The sequence below is a fragment of the Tenrec ecaudatus genome, chromosome 10, assembly GCF_050624435.1.
Source record: "Tenrec ecaudatus isolate mTenEca1 chromosome 10, mTenEca1.hap1, whole genome shotgun sequence".
NCBI classification, from domain to species: domain Eukaryota; kingdom Metazoa; phylum Chordata; class Mammalia; order Afrosoricida; family Tenrecidae; genus Tenrec; species Tenrec ecaudatus.
In genome coordinates this window covers 7,076,485-7,098,992 of record NC_134539.1, presented here as the reverse complement: position 1 = coordinate 7,098,992, position 22,508 = coordinate 7,076,485, and the positions used below count along the sequence as shown (strand labels likewise).

The 22,508-nt window shown below is 48.8% G+C and overlaps 1 protein-coding gene across 1 annotated transcript; it reads left to right on the top strand.

Annotated features, from left to right (window-relative positions):
• The first annotated feature begins 1,014 nt into the window (after positions 1-1,014).
• On the top strand, positions 1,015-22,193 carry PLGRKT (plasminogen receptor with a C-terminal lysine). The gene is made up of 5 exons (XM_075559889.1): positions 1,015-1,143; positions 3,233-3,319; positions 17,061-17,191; positions 18,433-18,542; positions 21,811-22,193. Exons 2-5 carry the CDS (start codon positions 3,239-3,241, stop codon positions 21,930-21,932), a joined length of 444 nt encoding a protein of 147 aa, XP_075416004.1. The 5' UTR covers positions 1,015-1,143; positions 3,233-3,238; the 3' UTR covers positions 21,933-22,193.
• Positions 22,194-22,508: the final 315 nt, after the last annotated feature.

Sequence of the window (22,508 nt, the reverse complement as noted above, 5' to 3'; positions counted from 1 at the left end):
CGGAGATAATAACATGCACAAAAACAAGATAGAGCAAAACCAAGCAACAAAAGAAAAAAAATGACAACAACAAAAAGCCAATGACCAAAAAGAAAACCCCAAAACACTAAACAACAACAAAAAAGAATAGCTTGTAGTTAGTTCAAAGACTGTTTGTTGGCCTTTAGGAGTGTTTTCCGGTCGAGTCTGATGGGGTGCCAAGCCCTGGCCCCAAAGTCCATTTTTGGTATTTCCTGGGGACTTTGTTGCTCTGCTCCTCTGGCTGTTCTGTTGGACGTCCTTACATTTAAGTAATTTACAACCATGTTTATCACATATTATTCCGATTTAAATGAGCTTTACTCGGAGCCCTAGTAAAGCAGTGGCTGTGAGATGGGCTGTTAACTGTAAGGTCAGCAGTTCAAAACTGCGAGCTGCTCCCCAAGGCAAGCCGATGCTTTACTCCTAGAAATCCACCGGGGCAGGTCTACCCTATCCTAGAGGGTCTGTCCATCAAAATCGACTTCACGGCCCTGAGTTCGAGTGAGTCAACGGTTCTATAAGGTCTGGCAGGAGAGGAGACTCCTGGGGGATGGGAAACCATGAGCTAATGAAACGCTCTGCGGTTTTACAGACAGTCATTTCAGTGTGGATGTCACCTGGCAAGGGCCGCTCCCACCCCTTTCCCACGCCCCCACAGTGATGCCGCTGCTCGGTGTCGAGATTCAGACGGAAAAAAACGTTCAAGTAGTCTATAGGTAGGCAAGTGCCTTGGAAGTGCTTCCAACTACGGCTTCTGTATTTAAGTGACAATCTCGCACGAGACGTTTCCGGATAACACACTGACAGGGCTCATTCCACGCGACCGCGGAAGCAGCGGTGGCTCGCCGTCCTGCAAGCCTGGGCGGGCTCCTCGCTGCCAGCGGCAGCCCGGGACTGAGCTGCCCTTGGGGCCGCTCCTCCGTGACCTTTCCGCGCCGCCGGGCCCGGCCCGCACGGGCCCTTCCGGGTGCGGCAGGAGAAGGAAGGCGAAGGTCACGCTGATTGGCTGAGGCCAAGGGGTCCATTGCACGGCCAGCCAATCCGGAGGCTCGATGCCGCCGCCGTGAGAGCCGCGCGGAGTTAGCTGTCCGGTCGCTGCGTCCCGCTGCCGGCGTCTCTGCAGTGAGTGGGCTGCCGGAGGGGGCGCAGGCCTGTGATGCGCGGGCGGAGGGGGCGTGGGCAGCCTCGTTCCCGGAGCGCCCGCTCCGGTGGCCGCGGCGCCCAGGGAGGGTCCCGGGAGGTGTTACCAAGGGAGACGAACCGGAAGCTGGGGGCGCCCCACGCGGTGCCTTCAGCGTGGAAGCCGAATGGGCTATGCCGGGAAGCAGGCGTTTAGGTAGAGGAAGTCGGCCTGGAAAGCCGCCCTCGTGGCCACCTGGCCCCGGGAGGCACAGCCCGAGCATCTCGGGGTAACCATGGGGACCCCCCACACCCCGCCCAGCATATCTAGGGCGGAAGTGGCAAGATTTCTTCCACTGTTGACTGTGGCTCCATACACAGTTGGTTGACTTCAAAGTGATCCCCGTGGCAAGCAAGGTCTCCCTGCTTGTTTTCGGATCTGTTTGAGGGCTGGGGGTGGGGAAAAGCAGGGTATGCAGAGGCCCCTCCAGGCTTTGGGAGTGACTTGCTGGCGGTGGGCATGGAGAGCAAGCTGGGAATCCCCAAAGCCCAGGGTGAAGTTCAGTGGTGTGGCGTGTGCATTTCCGGGGTGAACGCCCACCGTTCACCCCACCACTCAAGACCACAGAGAGTTGATCTTGCCCAGCGCTTCTCTCGCCCAGATGATTGACATGGGACAGTCCCTGATGGAGGGAGAACCACCCCTTACAGACCGGAGCCCTTTGCAGACAGGGTTGCAACCAGCGCACAAGTGATTTTCCTGCAAACGTTTGCTGCAGATGTAAAAACTCCATCATCTACTGGTGTATGCAGAAGACACATAAGGCATAGGAGATGGGGGTGGGCTTTTGTGGGGAGAAGCGTGTGAGACACATGCGTATTGCTCCTACCTCTAGTTCTGGTCTACTGGAGCCGTGCCACGTGGTGCTGGCAAAGTCCACGGATGGAAGAGTGGCCCCAGGGACTGGAGCAGGAGAGGTTCCAGGTTGAGGAAACTGTCCTCCCAGGTTTGCCTCTGGCTAGCTGCCTGGTGCTGGTGCCCCAGGGTATTGATGCTCCCCATTGAGCGCGTGCGGAGGGCCCTGTGACTCCAGAGTGGGCCCTCAGCAGGAGAACCCCATTCCACTGGATACCTGCTCCCCTGTGGGCCAGGCCCTGGGGTTTCCTAGGGAGGCTGCTGTCCATGGAAGCCCTGGGGAGTCTTGGGTTGACTTGAAACTCAAGAACCCCATTGGACAGCTTACTCCTGGTAGAGAGGAGGCTGCTCTGGGGGGGAGGCAGAGCAATTGAAACGTTTCCCTGAGTTTTGTAGGAAAGGAAAACCAGGAAGCAATGGCAGCCCTGTGTGTGCCCCAGTGGATTATGAACAGCAGCAGTTGGGGTTCCAACCCACCCAGAATTGTCAGCCCTCTTAGGGAGCCCCACAGACGAGGGGAGTCATGCCCTGTGAGAGCTGGAACTCGCGGGGATGGGCCGGCCTGGCTTTCCCAGGTCTTGCCAGGTTTCCCTGCTTTGGACAGGGTGCAGGCTGAGCACTCCTGCCACCTTCTCTGGCAGGCTTTCCCTGTACACAAGTCCCAGTCTTCTCCCAACTTCACATTGGTTTAGAAAGGCCATTTCCCGGGATATGGGAGGCACACCATGTATTTCCCCCTCTGAGAGCAACAGCAGGAGCTGGAAGAGGACAAAGGCCATGCCAGAGGAAGACGGTGGAGGGGCATGATGGGCAGGACAGTGATACACAAGCTCAGGACCACAGTGCTAGAGGCACAGGCAGCCTCAGAACAGTGCAGCTCTCTAGCAGCATGTGCATGAGGTGATGGGTGTCAGTTCTCCCTGGTACCACCTGGGAGCAGGGGAGGACCTTGTTAATGACTTCACTCAGGAGTGCATGATGGTCAGACAGGGGTGTGTGAGGTGAACCCCCTAGCCAGCAGCAGGAGCAAAACCCAGATAAGTCCCAGCCAGAGCTTCCCCCGCCCCTCCTTACTTTGTCTCAAATTTACAATACCTAGAAGCTGATCATGTTGGAGACACCAAGAGGTGGAGAAGGATGTGTTCTTCTAAATCCCTGCCTTTGTTTGCATTTTAGGTCAAAATGGGATTTATATTGTCAAAGTCTATGAATGAAAACATGAAAAATCAGCAGGAGTTCATGCTTATGAACGCCCGACTTCAGGTACCTTTGCAACTAACTCATAGTTCTGTTGGAGACGGAACCCAGTACATTTTCAATGAGTAGCCAGAAAGATTGAATCACTGTGTCCCAAACTGAACTCACTGCCATCAAGTTGGTTCTGACTCATAGCCACCCTGTCAGATAGGGCAGAACTGCCCCTGTGGGTTTTTGAGACTAATTCTTTACCGGAGCAAGGAGCCTCATCTTCCTCCCACAGAGCAGCTGGTGGTATCGAACTGCTCGAGGTTAGCGGAACAATGAGTAACCACTACACCGCCTCAAACACACTTCAGTTGACTTATAGTAACCCTTGAGGAGAAAGTAGAACTGCCCCTGTGGGCTTCCAAGACTGTAAGTCTTTGCGGGAGTACAAAGCCTCGTTTTTCTCCCTTGGAACTGGTGGTTTCAAACTGCTGGCCTTTCGGATCACAGCCTAATGGATGAGAACTATACTACCATGGCTCCACAACGCCACCAGAACCGGATTAACCCAAATTTATAAGAAGTCTCAAAAAAAGAAGGTTACTTTTTGTTGTGACTTTGGGTTAAGTTGGGGTGGGCGGGAGTCACACTGCTGGTTAACAATGCTGTTGTCAGTTCATCAACAGACACCAGAGTCCCTGGCTCTTTTCTAGCCTTTCTTAGGGAGCGTTCTGATGGATGGCTCCTGTCACTCACTGCTGTCGAGTCAATTCGGACTGTAGTGGCTCCCAGGGTCCCAGGAGAACAGATGGATGGAAGGCGGTCGGCGCTTCTGCGTGGTGCCGCTAGATGGCGCAGGTGCACAGATTGTCCTCTACCCTGAAACAGACTTTGCACCTAGTGCACATCAAACCAGTGTCTGACCACGACAGTAAGGTGCCAATCGCAGTAAAGGATGTCACATGCAAATTTGGGGTTTCCGGGTGGCGGCAATGTTTGCCTTCTGCATCTGTGGAGAAGCACCGATTGAGTAGTGGGTACTCACTGGGCCGCTACCCACCAGCCACTCCGAGGGTGGGCGAAAGATGAGGCTTTCTGCTCCTCCCACCCCCCAAGATGGACAGCCTCAGAAGTTCAAGAGAGAAATTCAACTCTGTCCGATAGGGAGGGTTGCTATGAGTCCGTGGTTGGAGATCGAGCATTATGAAAGTCTGGCTGCTCTCCGGAGGGAAGAATGGGAAGACCTTCTACAATGAGTGGGGAACATGCAGAGAAAGGAAAATGGTAGAAACAGGGCTTTGAGCTAATTTGAACGGGTTCACCCATGGCTGATAAAGCAAAACTGTGGGCGGCTCAAACTTTTAAAATCTGAGTCTTAAGCGGAGCAGTAGCTGGAACGGGGGAAATTATGGTCGGAGGCCTGGAATAGGAGACTTGGAAGGAGTGTAGTGAGCCCTTTCAGGAACACGCTGTGGGATGCTGGATTCCTGGCAGGACGACAGGCCCCGCTGTTTCCAATTCTGCTCATGAAGAGATTTGGTTGCCATGTCGTGTGTACACTGCTCTTGATTTCTACACAGGGATTGAGTTTCTAACAGGGCACTGGCCCATCATTTTTGCTTCATCTGGTTATTGTTACTATTCACCCACATTTTAAAAATTGAGGTCTGGTCTGGTTTTGTTTTAGGCCATGACAACCAGGAAGACTGGATTCAAAACCCTGGTTAGGGAGAAGACCATAGATACAGAATGGAGATAGGGCAATTTATAGGAATCCCTAAGGAAAGTTAGAACAGAACATATTAATCATCTACATAATTATGAAAAGCTTTCCGGAAGAGAAGGAAAGCTGACGATGCAGATCAAAGATAGAATGGGCTCCCAACAGAGGAATGGAAAGGCTTCGCTTTGACAGGACCACCTGCCGTTCTCCGTCTATTGCACTGGGCCTTGCTTTTGTGTCCACTGTGTGCCAGCGAGAGCATAGGTTCTCTGGTTCTCTTATTGACACACTACCCCACCCCCTTCAGAGAGAAACTCTACCCTGGCAGTGAAACACGTTTGTGCTACAGCCCACAATCAGGATAAAGTGGAGGCATCTGCCAGCCCCCCTCCAAGGGGCAGTGTGCTCTCTTTGGAAAACACTTGCTGCATGAATTAGGCATTAGAGATACCTGTTAAATGATACTTCTTTCCAGCAGCTCAAACATTTGGTGGCGGTATGGGAAGGAGTGGAAACAGGTGAACTCACTGTGGTAAGAAGAGAGAATTCTGGAGTGTTCAATGAGTCAAAACTGATCCATGAAAATTATCCATGAAAATGAGCTAGAGGACCATTGAGCAACACCGAGGTTTGAGGGAAGCTCCCAAACGTTCTCTTTAGCTGCATCATACATTGTTGTGGTTGGTCCCGTCCAGGGATCTGATCCCAGGTGTGCCAGGGGTTGAAAACGGTTTCTTGTCAAGGCTGTGGACTTTCAGAGCAGATTCCCAGGCCTGCCTTCCAGAGGAATTTATAGACAGGAAATAAAGAGCTTAGAAAGTAAATCAGTTAAATGTTCCTGAAAATATAAACTTGTCCAAAATACTAAGACCCACCCCCTATCAGAATCTACTTTGCTAACATGCATGTGGCTGTAACCAGGGGCTCACAGAGAGCCATGGCTGGGCGATCGTGGGAGACCAGGAAATGCTTCTCTCTTCTTCCAGTCATGAAGTGTTGTTGTTAGGTTCTCTCTGACTCCTAGCCACCCTAAGCACAGCCGACCAGGACATGACAGGACAACCAGTGCTGTGCTGTCCTCACATCTGTTGCGGCCAGGGTGTCAGTCTGGCGGTCCATTTCATTAGGGGTCTTCCCTCTTTTCTTGCTGCCCCTCTCCTTTACAAAGCATGATGTCTCTCTCCAGGGACTGGTCTCTCTCGGAACATGTCCCCAGCCTGCAGGACCAAGTCCCACCGTCCACTTCTAAGGAGCATTCTGGCTGTGTTTCTTCCACGAGAGATTTGTTTGTTCTTCTGGCAGTCCGTTCTGTGGTATATTCAAGATTCTTCACCAACCCTGCAACTCAAAGGCCTCAATTCTTTAAGTCTGCCTTATTAATTGTCCATCTTCTAAATGCATATGAAGCAATTAAAACTACCCTGGCCTGGGTCAGGTGCACCAGAGTCCTCAAAGTGACATCCTGGCTCTTTAACACTTGAAGGGGGGGTGCTTTTGGAGCTATAGATCCTTTTATTTTGTGACTGCTGCTTTCATGAGCGTTGACTGTGGATCTGAGGACAGTGAGATCCTTGCCACCTCCAATCTTTGAACTGCCACCACCCTCATGCGTTTGCTTTATTCTTGGTTCTAAAATATATTCTAGGTGCCTCAGGAAATTTGAAAGCATTTCATTAACCCCCCAACCCCAAGAGATTACACACATAATTTCTGCCCCACATCAAAGGTTATATCCACCCACCAACTTATTCAATTATACTTATCCAGGCTTGTACCTCTCACTATGTTTATTCAGTCTGCATGCTGAAGAAATCACCAGAGAAACTGGCTTATAGGGAGAAGAATGGGACATCAGGATCGGAGGAAGGCTTGCTAACAACCTGCGATGTGCACATGACACAACCTTGCTTGCTTAAAGTGAGGAGGACTTGAAGCATTTGCTGATGAAGCTCAATGAGTGCAGCCGTCAGTATATAAAGAAGATCAAAATCTTCAAACTGGACCAATAGGTGACATCACGATAAATGGAGCAAAGGTTGAAGGTTTTTAGGAGTTTGTTTTGCTTGGATCCACAATCAAAGCTTATGGAAACAGCAGTCAAGAGATCAAAAGATGTGTTGCATTAGGTACGTCTGCTGCCCAAGACCTCTTTACAGTATTGAAAAACAAGACTGTAACTTTAAGGACTCGGGTGCGCCTGACCCACACCAGGGTATTTCAGTGTCAAGAATCGATGCACTTGGATGGCGGTGCTGGAGCAGACTATTGAGAGTGCAGTGGACTGCTCCCAGGACCAGCCAGTCTGCACTGAAGAATGAAGGGCAGAGCGCTCCTTAGAGGCAAGGACGGCAAGAATTCATCTCACATAGTTGGGCCTGTTGTCAGAGAGACCAGTCCCTGGAGAAGGACATCAGGCTTGGAACAGTGGAGGGGCAGCCAAAGCTATGAAGGGCCTCAGGAGATGGATTGACACAGTAGCTGCAGCAATAGACTCAATATCTGTCCCACATCAAAGGGACTTCTTGAGTATTTAACAGCTGCTTTTGAAGTCAGGAAGCTTGTTACATATTTAGAATGTATATTAGAAGCTGGCATAAAGAGAGTACCATATATGGGGGTCATGGTGTGTTAGTAGAATTCTTGCCTTCCATGCAGGAGATGCCAGTTCAGTTCCTGGCCAGTGCACTGCATACACAGCCACCACATAGGGAGGAAAAATCCCTATTCTTGGATAGGATGCCTCATTCAACTGGTTTTCCTAAATCAATGTAATCCCTCTTTTAAAAATCAATACACTATTTCATAGAGTTGGACAAACTGATACTACAGTTTCCATGAAAAAGGAACGCAACAAGAATAGCCAGGAAAATGTTGAACACCAAAGAGTGACAAGGAGGGGCTGTCCTCGCTGCTGTTAGCTGCTGTCAGTCTTCCTGGCCCATGGTGGGTGACCCCAGGCACAACCACTGTGACCCTGAGGGGTTTGGGTCTGGAAGCTCTAACAATACAGAAGCCTCCACTGATAGCATGTTATTGCCAGGTGCCATCCATCAGTGCCCACCCTTGGTGACCCCATGCAGAGCAGAACAAAGCACTGCCGGTCCGCACCTCCTCACCATTGTTCCTGTGCTCCAGCCCAGTGCTGCAGCCATGTGCCCGTCGTCTCCTTGATGACCTTCCTATCTTTTCACTGCCTCACCAAGCATGCTGTCCTCCGCCAGGAACTGGCCTCTCCTGACGACATGTCCACAGTGGGTGAGATGAGGTCTTGCCATCATCCTTGCCTCTACGGAGCATTCTGGCCACACTTCTTCCAAGGCAGATTGGTTTGTCCTTTGCGCAGTCCAGCACCACAACTCAAGTGGATTGATTCTTCTTTGGTCTTTCCTGTTCAATGTCCAACTTGTACACTTGGGTCAGACGCACCTTAGTCCCCAAAGTAACATCTTTGCTCTTCAATCTTCTAAAGAGGTCTTGGGCAGCAGATTTACCAAATGCAACACGTCTTTTGATCTCTGGACTGCTGCTTTCATGAGCATTGGTTGTGGATCCAAGCAAGACAGAATCTTTGACAACTTCAACTGTTTCTCCATTGATCTTGATGTCACCCACTGATCCACATGAGAGGAGTTTGGTCTTGGCGGCGTAGCGGCTTACACTCGGGCTGCTCACCACAAGGTCAGCCCTTGGAACCCCGGCCCACTCCTTAGGAGAAGACGAGGCTTTCCCTCCCATCAGGAGTGAGAGTCTCAGAGACCCACGGGGGCAGTCCTGCCCTCTCCTTTCACGTCACTATGAGGTGGAATGGACTCAGTGACACTGCGTTTGACTGAGGCTGCCCCCGGAGGCCCCACATGTAATCCTTCGGGTTCTGGAGTTGGCTCAGTGTTGACAGATGTGTCCGAAGGCTCTGGTCTTTCTCAGCAACTCCACTGGTTTACAAAGAGAAAGACTTTAACTCAGACTGAATTTGACAATTGACTGGGGCTTTAAACAAAAGCACTCGAGGCTCCTTTAGTGGTTTCAGAACCTTTTAGACAGTGCTCGTTGGTGGTTCCTCTGGCTCCACTGGACTTCCTCAGTGACTGGCTGACCTGAAGAAACCTTCCCGGGGGCTCTGCCCTCCCGCCCCTCGGGTACCTCGCATTGCCCTCCCTGCTAGGAATTTCTGTAAACTGGTTTCTGTAATGGCCTCAGGCCCCATGGAACATGCCACCTTCCCACCCGCATCTGATTTAGGAGCTGTGCCAGGGTCTCTTCCCTTGAGCCACCAGGAGCAAATGCCTATCTCTTCCCGGGTCACCCCCTACATCCCCACCCCTTCGAGAGCTTCCTGCAGAGAGGACGGGCACACTCAGCCATCAGACCCCTCGAGCGGTCTCTTCTGCTGCCCAGGCTCTGGTGAGTCATGCCTTAAACGCCACAGGACTTTGGCCCCAAAGGTGGGCCCCTCAAGGCGCATGTTTTCCTATAGACTGAGAAAGAGACACGTGCCTGTGGCCGGGAGCAGGCTGGGACTCACAGACCCTGGCACTCTCCCGCACACAGAAGCAACTTGCAGAGATGGCGAACGTGGCAAGGCCCTGCTGCGACCCTGACGAGTCCGAGGGGAAACTGAGTGGGACGACTTTGGAATCCTGTGGAAACGTGGACAGAAACTTGAACAATATCCAAACCACACTCGTGGTTAAGCCCCAACCCCCGTCTCCCCTACACACCTGATTCGACTGCTGGAGTCGGTCTTCTTCACTATGTTAACCCTCTCTGCTCCTCCCCCTCCGGATAAGACAGCAGGCAGGCAGGCATGGGGCATTCCCACTTCCTGACAGCACCTAACCCAGAGCGTTTTAGAAACAACCTCACCCCCCGCCCCCAGCCCAGGTCCTGCAGGAAGTGCTTTCTGAGACCCTTGCCTGACCCTCTCCAGCCACCCCAGTGTGCCCCCAGCTTGACAACAGCCTTAAACTTGCCCTTGCTCTCTTTACCACAAGTGTGCCTGGGGGTCTGTAGTTGCAGGGCACTGGCAATACCAGCGCTGCTGTTAGCTGCCATCGAGTCAGTCAGCTCCAACCATAGTGACCGCCTGTGCCACAGAGCAGGACACTGCCCAGTCCTGCGCCGCCCTCACCGTTGTTCCTGTGCCCACTGCTGCAACCATAGCATCGACCCATCTCATCAAGGCCTTCCTCCTCTTCGCTGCGTTTCCCCGTTCCCAAGCAGGACGTCCTTCTCCAGGGCCTGGTCTCTGACAACATGTCCCAAGTCTGTGAGATCAAGTCTCATCAGCATTGCCTCCAAGGAACCCTCTGGCCTTACTTCTTCCAACAGACAATGCCGTAATAATGTGTCAGACATCTAGCAGTTATTTAGCACTTACTACGCATCAAACTAAGGGCCCTAATGGCGTAGTGGGTTACACATTGAGTGGCTAACCACATGGCCAGTGATTCGAATCCACCAGGAGCCCTGAGGGAGAAAGATGAAGCTTTCTGCTACCACTAAGATCGACGACCACAGAAACACACAGGAGCAGTTCTCTGCCCAGGAGGGCTGCAACTGATGGGACGGCAGAGTGCTTGGGTTCTGTGGACATGCTGGGTTCTGTTGTTAGCTCTGTGCATGCAATCGCGCCCTGTGTAACCTCTGTTTAGGAATGTCCAGCCACTTACAGGCCTCTGTTGGTATAAGGTGCTGGTCAGAGAATGGGATGGGCAAACGAACCTGGACATCCAACTTCCTGCACACACACATGTTCCCCTTTCTCTGTGTGCAAAGCAGTTGCATTGCCAGGCATACACTCACAGAGCACATATAACACCGATAATACATATGTTTTAGTCATCATGGCAATCGCCTGATGCATGCATTGTGTTCTCTATCATCTTAACAGGAACTTTCCCTACATGGAAACAAAGTGTTTACCAAATAAGGCTCTAGACTTTGACTCACAGGTAGCACCATCCAATCTCATCTATTGTGTGTCTCATGCTGTAGCCTCTCTCGGGTGAATTTTCTTTTGGGCACATCACGGTGAAGTGCATTATGGCTCCCCCAAACAGCAAAACCACCGCTGGCGAAAAGGACCAAACGGAAAACCAAACCCCCTGCCATCGAGCCGATGCCAACTCATACCTATGGGGCAGAGTAGAAGCTTTCAAGACTGTAACTGTTCATGGGAGGAGAAAGCCCATCTTTCTCCTGAGGAGAAAGCAGCTGGTGGTTTTGAATTCTGACCTTGTAGATCACAGCCCAGTGTGTAAGCGCTTCGCCACCAGAGCTCCGAGACAGGGACGGCAAGAAGCAAAGGAGACATGTCCAACTGGAAGAGAAACAGAAGACTGTTCAACAATACGAACGTGCTCGGGACCAAGGCCTGCCTGTGGCGGCGTGGCGGGCAACTGATTGCGCTGCAGCCAAGAGGCAGCAGTGTGAAAGCGTCAGCTCCTCTCAGGAGGGTTTCTACGCCCATCAAGGGTTCCAGCCTCAGAAACCGACAGGGGCAGCTCTGCCCTGCCCCCCAGGGTCACTAGAGTCAGAACGGACTCAGTGGCAGGGAGCTGTTTTGAATCTTATCAGGGGGTGTTTGCACGGCATTCAAATCACCTGCTTTACAAAATGTATCATGGGGATTAAGCAATGCATGCCTATTTTAAGACAGTGCGTACACTCCTGTAAATGAAACGCGCACAGGAAGGTTAGCTAAGTGTTAGCGTGTTTCCTTAGTCCATCACAAGTCAGTGCGCTTTAACCAGGGACCCGGGCAAAGCGTACTCTTAGTTGCTCTGTAATCTGTAGGACCAAGGAGGGGGAAACGGGGAGGGAGGGGAAAAAGAGGACCTGATGCAAAGCGCTTAAGTGGAGAGCACATGCTTTGAAAATGATGAGGGCAGGAAATGTACAGATGTGCTTTATACAATTGATGTATGTATGCATATGTATGGATTGTGATAAGAGTTGTATGAGTCCCTAATAAAATATTTTTAAAAATCTGTAGGCCCCCGGCTAAGCAAGAGCCAGGCTCAAAGTGGTTGGTTGGTGTGCGGTGTCATCAGGTCAATTCAGATCAGTGACCCCAGGTACGACAACACATCGCCCGACCCTGAGCCTCCCCGGAATCACAGTGCTGGAGCCCATTGCTGCAGCTCATTTCCGTGAGCGTCTTCCTCTTTTTGGATGCCCCTCTGCTTTACCAAGCTTGATGCCCTTCACCAGGGACATGTCCAAGGTACGTGAGGTGCAGTCTCACCTTGCCTCTAAAGAGACTGATGGTTTCTTCTTGTGACATTTGATGGTTCTTTCGATATTTGTCACCAGCATCATAATGCAAATGCATTGATTCTTCTTCAATCTTCCTATTCAATGTCCAACTTTGTCATGCATATGAGGTGATTGAAAATACCATGGCTTGGGTCAGGTGCACCTTAGACCTCAAAGTGACATCCTTGCCCATCAATACTGTAAAGAAGTCTTGTGCCACAGAGCTGCCCGGTGTAACACGTTGTTGGATCTCCGGACTGCTGCCGCCATGCGCATGTTCGCGGTGGCTAAGTGGAGGAGGGAGAAAGACTTTCTATCCTTGTTCATTTAAGACAAAGCCTCCCGGGCTGGTCTTCGGAGGGCTTTCGCCTTCTGCCCTGTGATACTCATGGGTGAGAGAGTGATTCCGAAATGAGGAAGACCAAAGAAGCATTGATGCATTTGGATGACGGGGCTGGCAAGGGACATTGAGAGTACCATGGACTCCCAAAAGAACAAACAAATCTGTCTTGGAAGAAGTACAGCCAAAACTCTCCTTAGAGGCAAGGTGGCGAGACTGCATCTCACTTACTTTGGACATGCTGTCAGGAGACACAGTCCCTGGAGAGGGACATCCCTCTTGGTGTCCAGTAGAGGGCAGTGTAAAAGAGTAAGGTCCCCAGCAAAGCGGTTGACACAGTGGCTGCAACAATGGACCTGGTCATAGGAACACTTGTGATGACAGCGCAGGACCGGCCAGTGTTTCGTTTGGTTGTGCGATGGCACCGAACAACAACAACAACCTAGGGTATTCTTAAAAGACAAGTCAAACTGATTCTCTTCAAATGTGATGTCACATACTATTTTCTCAGAACCCACAGCTTTCCCTTCCCTCAGAGTGAGAGCATTGGCAGTGGGTCTTGTTAGAGATGACAAGTCTAACCTCAGACCTCCATCCATCCCCATCCCGAAGGAATCTGAGCCTGGTGCCCTGGATTCTCCTGGTGATTCTCCACAATGCTTACTTGACACCTGTCTACCCTCACCCCCTGCCACCCTCCCCACGCTCCTTCTGTGCTGGTCTTACCTCACAATATGGTTTCTAAAAGCATCTTCTATTTATGCCCTTAAAGAATGACCCCAAGAGTGGTTATGAGGGAGGGAACTTGGAAGTGGCATGAGAGACAGGTGTCAGAGGTGGTAAAGGCCGGGCTGAGTTTGGGAGCACACAAGGCAGGAGTTGGTCACATCCTCTGTGAGCTCTTCGCTGTGGTGTCTCCATACCACCTCTTGCTCTGAGCCAGCCAGTGTAGGCCTCAGCACATTGGCGTGGGGCTGGCTAAGCCTCGGCCCCACGCAGGCACCCCGTGCAGTGTAGGATACTCAGGATCCTCTGTCCAGGAATTGCCGGTAGGAACCTCCACCTACGATAGCCAGTCATGTCTCCAAACACCTGACATCTGCCAGGGAGGCGAAAATTCCCCTGCCCGAGAAATACTGCTGTGGGAGAGGGGTCAGCAAACTTTTGAGACAGAAGAGCCAATCCTGTCCCTCGCAACAATTTACAAGTTGAATAACAATTTACAAGTTATTCAAGAGCCATAAATATATTTTTACAAATGTAACAAAATCACCATTATCTGAATAAGATCCTTTAACGATTTTCAGTTTTATGTCAGAGCTACATACACATCAAAGGAGCTGCAGATGGCTCTAGAGCCGCAGCTTGCCAACCCCTGTGCCCTAGGCAGACATATTTTAAAGGCTTTGGAGATCTCTCCTTGCTCAGGTCCCCAACAGCTCCTGAGCCTTAATTCCATTCCCGCTCTGTCAAGCCCCCGGGAAGGGTCTGTGAATTCACCCTAGAAGTTAAACTGCAGAAGACACGAGAGGCTGACCGAGAGGGCCTCCTAGCCAACGGGGCAGCATCTTCTTGCGTCAGGTCTCCCTGCCCATGCATCCCCTGGGAGGTAGGAAAAGAGGCTGCAGATGCTTGTAGTGCAGCAGGCGGGAGAGAAGGCGGAGCAGCGGGAGCCCCAACCTCTAACAGTATCTATCGCTGTTAGAAAACGCCACCCCCATCTGCCAGGGCTTCTGCCCTTTCTGAGATGCTCAGGAGGATGCCGTGCAAGACAGGCAGCCAGGGCCTCAGCTCCCTTGAAAGTCGGGGCGGGGGGGTTCTCCACCATGGGCCTCTATCCTAGGGGTCTCGCCTGTGTACAAGCACATCCTTGTCTCCTCCAAGATAAACCCCCAGGGCCTTGGAATATTAAGGCGTCCTTGTCATCCCAAGTCATCTGGTGGGTGGCCACAAGAATAACAAACAGGAGGAGACTTGTCAACGCTGACATGATCCCCAAAGTTCTCATACTCATTGTCTACCAGTTCAGTTTGGATGGATTAAGAAACAGTTCTATGGAGGCAGAGCCTTGTAGAAATAAGAATGCATACCTCAGGTTCTTCTCTTCAGAACCTTCCATGGGCACTCAGGAAAATTGGGAATAAAATATGAAGCCGTCCCCTTGCCGCCGACCTCACCTGGTGCCCTCATCTCTGACGTCTCCCCTCGGTCTGGCTATTTCCTACCTGTGCTTACGTGATGGTGTGAGAGTGCCAGGTACAGAGAAAAATGTGATCCTGTCGGTGAAGGCAGCAACAGAGGAGACAAGAGGAAGGGCGCAAAAGAATGGCTGGAATGTGCAGACGGTCTGTGGGTCTGAGACGAAGTATGTGCCCAAGAGGGAAACGATAGCACCTGTACCAGGTGGTTTGCTCAGAGGGTGTCTGACTGAGTTCCAGCCTGGCTTGGCCACTCCCTCTGTTCTCTTCGGTGCCACAGGCCCTCCAAGACCCTGCCGCCTCCCCACCTAGCTGTCTGTTATGGGGGCCCTAACCTTAGGGTTAGGAGCCCTGGCTGTGCAGTGGTTACGATCCACATGGTCAGCAGTTTGAAACCACCAGCCGCTCCGCGGGAGACTGGGCCTTCTACTCCTGTTGACATTGACAGTCCTGGAAACCCACAGGGGGTCGCTGAGCCAGCTTTGACTCAATGGCAGTAACAACCTTAGGGTTCAGTGACCTTCTGGTAGGCGACCTGTCTCACATTCTCGGTCTATATCCCTCTCTAGGTGTCAGGGGTATCTTTCAAATTTTCTCCATACCCCTTGGACGCTGAGGGGGCCTGGGTTGGCACCCCCAGGCTTGCTCTGGGTCTAGATCTGCCCTGCGGCCATGTGTGCTTTGTTTGCTGTAGAGCATCCTTTGAAAATTCTGCCCAGGAAGTAGGGTCGTCTGGTGATCCCAGCCCCACCTGAGGTTGCCATCACATCAACTCCAAGAAGACCCATGAGCCAAGCTTCAGGCTGGCATCTAAGCTGCCCTCCTCCCCAGGTCCTTCCAGCAGCAGACATGAGCCCAGAAGGAGGCTGGGCGCCTGGTCCTAATACTCTCCACTGATTCTGTGCTCACCGTCTCCCAGGCTGTGCTAAGGATGGCACAGCCAAGAGTGGAAATCAGAACACACCTCCAAACCCAACTTTTCTCTCCCAGGAATCCCACTCTTGAAAAATAATGGCCTTGGGTTTGCAGAGTGTTGCTTATACTGCACATTTAAAAAATCTATTGTGAAATTGAGCCCCCTTCTGCATTCCAAGAAGAATTAGTCTCAGAAACCCATTAGGACAGTTCTACCTTGTCCTACAGGGTCCTCCAAGTTGGACTTGACTCAATAGCAGTGAGTTTGGTTTTTCTTTTCATTTTCCAGGTTCTGGCCTTTATCTGGCCATAAACACTTTCAGTCCCAGGAACCCAGGGGCCGGTCCACCCTGCCCTACAGAGCACCCTAAATCAGACTCGGCTTGATGGCAGTGAGCTTGGACTGTTTTCTTTTTGGAGTTTTCCATGTTCAAAAATACTTGATGGCAGCAAGTTTGGTTTTTGGTTGGGGCTTATCTGCCTCCCACAGGAGAAAGGGCTTTCTGCTCCTGTAAAGAGTTCCAGTCTCAGAAACCCACAGGGGCAGCTCCACCCCGTCCTAGAGGCAGTGACTCGATGGCAATGAGTTGGTTTGGTTTTGTCTTGAGGTAGCCAAAGCCACAAACTACAGTGGACATACACCAAACAAAACTGTGGCAATGAAAAACATCTGTTATCATCTCACTCTGCCATTGTGTCAGGGAGCCTCCGTGACACCGTGACAAGCCGAGAGGCTTATGTTTCGAACCCACCCAGGGCTGTATGGGAGAAACCTCTGGCAATGCTTCCATTGCAGTGACAGTCAAGAGCTCGGGACGTTCTGCTACGTCACTTGAGGTCAATGTCAGTTGAGAATCAACTCAAGGCAGTTGTCAATGACACCATCGATCAGGGTAATGAGATGAACCTGATATAGCAAATGCATTTCCATTTGGAGTTGGGTAGATTTGGAGCGCAGGGGATTCCTGCTATGTGGTAATGAAAGGCTTGTGAGGGAGAGCTGCCCTTAAAGGCCCTTTGACCTTCCTTCATGTAGAATAGTGATGCCGAGCATGGATCTAGAGCTTAGGAGAGCCAGTCCACATGCAAAGCAGATTTAGGTTGCAGAAGCAGAAGATCGGTGTCTATCCTCTAATAGAAAGAGTTGGCTGTCCAGCTGACACCTGGGACAACTATTCAAAGGGACTTTTGGTGAAGTCCATTGATGAAGCACTCAGCTGCAAACAGAGAGGTCAGCTATTCGAACCACCACTCCACCAGGGGGAGAAACAAAGCTTAGTCAAAGGGATTGAAGAAGGAAAATCCCCAGGAGAGAAAGCAGAGGATCAATGTTGTGCTCACACTAGCAGCCCAGTAACCATACTCTCTCTTGTCTTCCGTCCCTAGCTGGAGAGGCAGCTGACAATGCAGAATGAAATGAGGGAAAGACAAATGGCCATGCAGGTGGCTTGGTCTCGAGAATTCCTCAAATATTTTGGAACCTTTTTTGGCATTGTCACCATCGCTTTAACAACTGGGTATGTTTGCTATTTACTTAAAGAATATTAGTTATTAGCTTATTTATAAATACCTATTTACTTAATAATCCTTACGGATTTAAAAAATAATTTACTCTGTGTGCGTGTGTCTGTGTCTGCATGTCTGTGTTTTATGTCTTTGCCATGTTCATCCTATGAAATTGGCCAAGATAGGATTGGGTCCAGCGCAAAGTAACCTTCAGAGTTTTGGTTGAACTCTGTAAACCGGTCAAGCCCAAATCCAGTGCTCCTGAGTTAATGGCTCAGAGCGACCCCGGACAGGGTTTCTGAAGCTATAAATCTATTTTTGAAAAATATATTATTGTGAATTAGGTGAAGTTTTTTCATCAGATCACCTTTTTTGTACTCAGCAACTTACCTGCTCTCCCAATGGCTTGCCCTGCTGCCACCAGCTCCCCATCTTGCTTTTCCTGGAGACCCCTCCTCTTCACCCACGTAGCATGGGGCTACTCTTTAGCCCACATGTTCCAAACCGATTGGCCTACCTCTCCCTTTGCAGAAACAAAATTACACAGCACGAACTTGGCGATTAAAAGCTTTAAACTATAGCCCGTCCTCCAGGATAGCAGTCCAGTAGGCATCTGCTTTGGCAGCCCCTCCCCCAGAGGTAGTATCATCCACTTTGGGAAGTACTGCTCTAGCCTCTGACTTCCCCTCTCCTCCCTCTCCCTCCCACCCCTGCTGACCAGCAATGCTTGTCTCTTTTGTGTGGAAGCCTTTTCTTGTCGTTTTGTGACTGATCTCACTCAGTATGGTGTCCTCCGTGTCCAACCACCATCACGCCCTGAGGAGTCTCACTGGCTCATCACTGCTCTCTAACATTGCCTAAATCCTCAGAGAGCACATAGTCTCATCTTTGTCCCGAGGAGCGGCTGGTGAGTTTGAATTGCATAATCCTGCCTGTAGTTTTTTAGATTTCTTCTCCCCTTTTCTCCATTTTATAAAATAAAGAGAGGACAGATAGCATGGTGCCTCCATGAGTTGATAGTCTACAGCCCATATGAGACCGACACCAAGCACTAGCCTCCAAGACAATTAAAGAGGAACATGTTCACAGGCCTTGCCCTTGAGAGTGGCAGATCTGGTAAAACCCTCTTTCCACAGAAACTTCAAACAAGTAATATTTGAAAGAGGACAGTCTTCCAAAAAACATGTTTTCATTTTTTTTCCAATCGAGCACAGAAAGCAATGCTTACAAATCCTTTTTATTCTTGAAACAGAGCAATAAAAGGGAAGAAGCCTGTCTTCCTCTTCCCCATTGTTCCACTAGGCTTTGTCCTCACCTACCAGTACGACTTGGGCTACGGAACCCTTCTGCAGAGAATGAAAGGTACGTTCGTGACTCCTCCTCCTCCCTCATGAAGGTTCTCAAAACACTGTCTCCCCCAGCTCTCACTTCCCAGGCCTCCTCCTGCCTCTCACGTAGTGGTTTGCCTGAGCCAGCTCACCCTAGCTTATGAGAACCGATGGCTCAATTTTCATAGATTTACATAAGTTGGTGGCTAGCAACAGTCACTATTAACTATGTATTACATTAATTATTACATAATCAAGTAAGTGATTAAAAAGTTGTATTCAATGAAATGATGTTGAAAGCAATGGTCATACTCAGAGCTCATGAGTTTTATCATTTTCCTTTTGGGCAATCTATGCATGGACCATTTATTTCTCTTCTCTGCATAGTAGACTACAACTACAATATACAGATACGACAGAATCACAGCTACAGCTCTCCTCAGGGTGCCCTGTAGGTCATTTGATGTTGGTTGTGGTGGGCATCTATTCTAGGGAGATCTGATAGTCCCTGGCCTACAGTCCAGCATTTTCTATAAGTAGTTCTATTGGAATATGTCCATTCATTTACATATTGTCTGTGGCTACTTTCCCACTACAATATCAGAGTTGAGTCAACGAAGTACTACAATCCCCCAAATAGTTTCTGTTTGGTCGCTTAAGAAAGTCTGCCAGTCAAGGGTCTAAACAGGGAAGTGATGAGCCAAATGCAGGTTGAACTCATAAGTGAGTTGGGTTTGCAAGCCATTACAGACCATTCTCTTGGAAATTGTCCAAAACATGGAGGAAATACTCCTCCAACATTTGCGCACACACACACACAAAAGGTGATCACCAACAAGTTCCACCCCGCACCTTCATTGTTTCACCTTCATTGTTTCACCTTCATTGTTTCACCTTTGTCCCACCTTCTAGTATAATCCATCACACACAGTGTAATGTGATGTAATGTAATGTATCTCCACCGTCACTCTCGTCTGAGCTGTGCTTTTCCATCGATGGCACCCACACACCTTGCCAATGGATACAAGAGTGCAACAAAAATCCAGGAAAGTGTTTTGTGAGAATCAAGCTGCTATATGGGATTTATGAAAAATATATTATACAACAGTAAATTGTGTGCTATGTATATGTTGTATCAGCAATATTTAAAATAATTTACTTACATTATAAACATCTCTGCCACCTTGTCTTCTCCTGGGCTATGGGCCGATCATCTTCCAGGAAGCTGTTGTTATGGTTTGTGATGAGAAAAGAGGCTGTGTAGAGCCTTTTCCAGCCTTGAGAGCAGTCTATAGGACCTCACATTCTTCCTTAAAAACTCCCATTCCAACTGGGGATGCATGTTCCATATAGAACCTTGGTTAAAATATTCATTTGGGGTGGGATATTATTGGTATAGTTGTTCAATTTTATTCTGGACAAAACAACCTAGACATTTATGTATATCATCATTACTACAGGTAAATGTTTTAAGTTCTAAAACACTGAATTACAAAGTAAGTTCTGGTGTACAAACCCATTTCTAGCTGGAAACAAAGTGTCTACAACTGATGTACTATTTGTTACATTCACTTCAGACAACCTTCTTGGTTTCACCCTGCTCATCTGCTCAAGCATTCATGGGTCTATGTCTTGTTTATATGATCATTAGAATTCTTCATTCCTCATAAAAATTGATATAAACCATAAAAAAGCCAACCTTACTGAACAACATAAATATCATGTTACTAATGTGAAACTTCCTAGGAAAGTGTTGGCTGTATATATGAAAAAGGGCATTTTATCACAGATACATTCAATCCACAGAATTTAAAATTACAAAATTTCAACGCATGCTTTGGGAATTGTCTATAAAACATGTCACTTTCAAATATTTAGGTTATAAAACCTTGTCACTTGATCTCACCTCTGACACACTTTGGGCTTGATCCGGTTTTCAATATTTTCTGTTTTTTTTTTTCATATTGGGGGTTATCTTTGGTGTATTTTGTCATTGTGGGTAGCCTTCTTAAATCTTTGTTATGTGTTTTTCTGTTTTTCGCTATATGAAACCCAGGATTGATGAACCTGTAGAAACAACAATGAGATTAGTAGTTCCCAGGGGGCACAGTGAAGATAAAAGGGGGAGCTGATATCAAGGAGTTCAAGAAGGAAGAAAATGTTTTTGTGGTAGCAATTGTACAATACTGCTTGATGTGATAGAACTATGGAATGGTATGATACAGGACATGCTCCTAATGAAATGATTTGGAAAAGGAAAAGTTTAGGTTAGAGTTTCTTACCATTAAGTAGTGTTGGTGCCAAAACATGCAAGTTTGATCGGCTGTGTCACCAGCCTTTTTGTAAACACATCCTCTCTCCTGGACATCTAGTCTGCTGCCAATGGTCTGCCTTGGTATATGTATTTCAAACCAAACTCTCTGCCTTGGAGTCGATTCCAACTCAAAGTGACCCTGTGGGAGAGAGCAGAACTGTCATTCTTTCCAGGAGTAGAAAGCCTGTCTTTCTCCCTCAGAGTGGCTAGTAGTTTGGAAATGCTGACCTTCCAGTTAACAGCCCAATGCGTAACCACTAGGCCACTAGGGCTTCTTGGTATATGCACTCAATTGATTTGCATTTCCTATTTAAGACTGAATCGAAAAAAAGCAAAGTTTACAGATCAAATAGTTTTATAACTGGAAATTTTAGATTGCTCTGGAAAAGAAGTACTTAGAGAAAACATTGGCTTTCATTTCTGGGGCAGGTTTATGGACTGTCACTCACATTCATTACAGTACACCTTTTAAGTTCAGTTGGCAAATATTACTGGCTCGAAGAAATTACTGTACTAGCAAACTGTTGTTTGAAAGAGGAATAATTTATAGAATTGTGTATGTATGTGTGTATGTACCGACTAGAGAACACTCTGCTTTATTTGGAATATTTAGAACTGGTTTCTAGAGAAAGATGAGCTTTCTGGATGAAGTAGAATTGTTAGTAAATTTTTCCCTCATGTTATTTATGATACTATGGGGTAGTTAGAAGGACTCTATATGGCCCATCTGTTCCCAGGTCCTCCAACACAACTAACAGACCATCCTAACTTTTGTTTAAGGGAAGGGGGGGTGGCGGCAGATGGCTTCTCTTGGTCTTCTTGTTCTTCTCGTCCTCTGCCCATTAAAGTTTGATTTGTCATCTTTCCCCGAGTCCTCAGACTTGCCTCACACAGATCCACAGAGTTGCTGCTGGGACACGGCCGCCAGAGCTTCTCACAAAACTCTCAAGAAGTCCGTGTTACCTGACCTCTCTGTGCTTTCTTTCAGGTGAAGCCGAGAACATACTGGGCACAGAGAAGGAGAAGCTGCAGCTACCCGGAGGGATGATCACGTTTGAAAGCCTGGAGAAGGCCAGAAGGGAGCAGAGTAAAATTTTCATTAGCAAATGAACTCATGCTCACCCGTGGAATCGCAGTGCTCATCACTGAATAGGGATTTTTGTAGCTTTCTAACGGCACGTGATTTTGATATGAACTTTATTGTAAAATTTTACAATGCATGATGAGTTTGGGCTAAACCATTTTAAAAGAACATGTGTAAGACTTAAACATAAAACCCTAGAAATACACTAAATACCTTCTAGATTTCCTATGTATATCGCAAATATCTAAGTACAAAACGAATAAATTATGTTGTTTGGAATTCCTGAAGATAGCTGTCCTGCTGCCACTTCTGTCTCACACCTTTCCTCAGCACACGCCTCTCCCACTGTGATTTGTCAGTGTGTCCTGTCCCTACATGACGAAGACCATGACCAGCCCGGCCCTGAATGCTCTGTAGTGATTCACCCATATAGTGACCCAGCAAGTCCCATGAGACAGATACCATTTTTAAACACTTTTAATGGCATATAATTCACAAACTATACAATTCAATAGTTCAATCATATTAAGAAGAGTTGTGTAATCACCACCACAATCTACTTTAGAACATTTTCTTCATTTTTGTACGCATCCTTATTAACC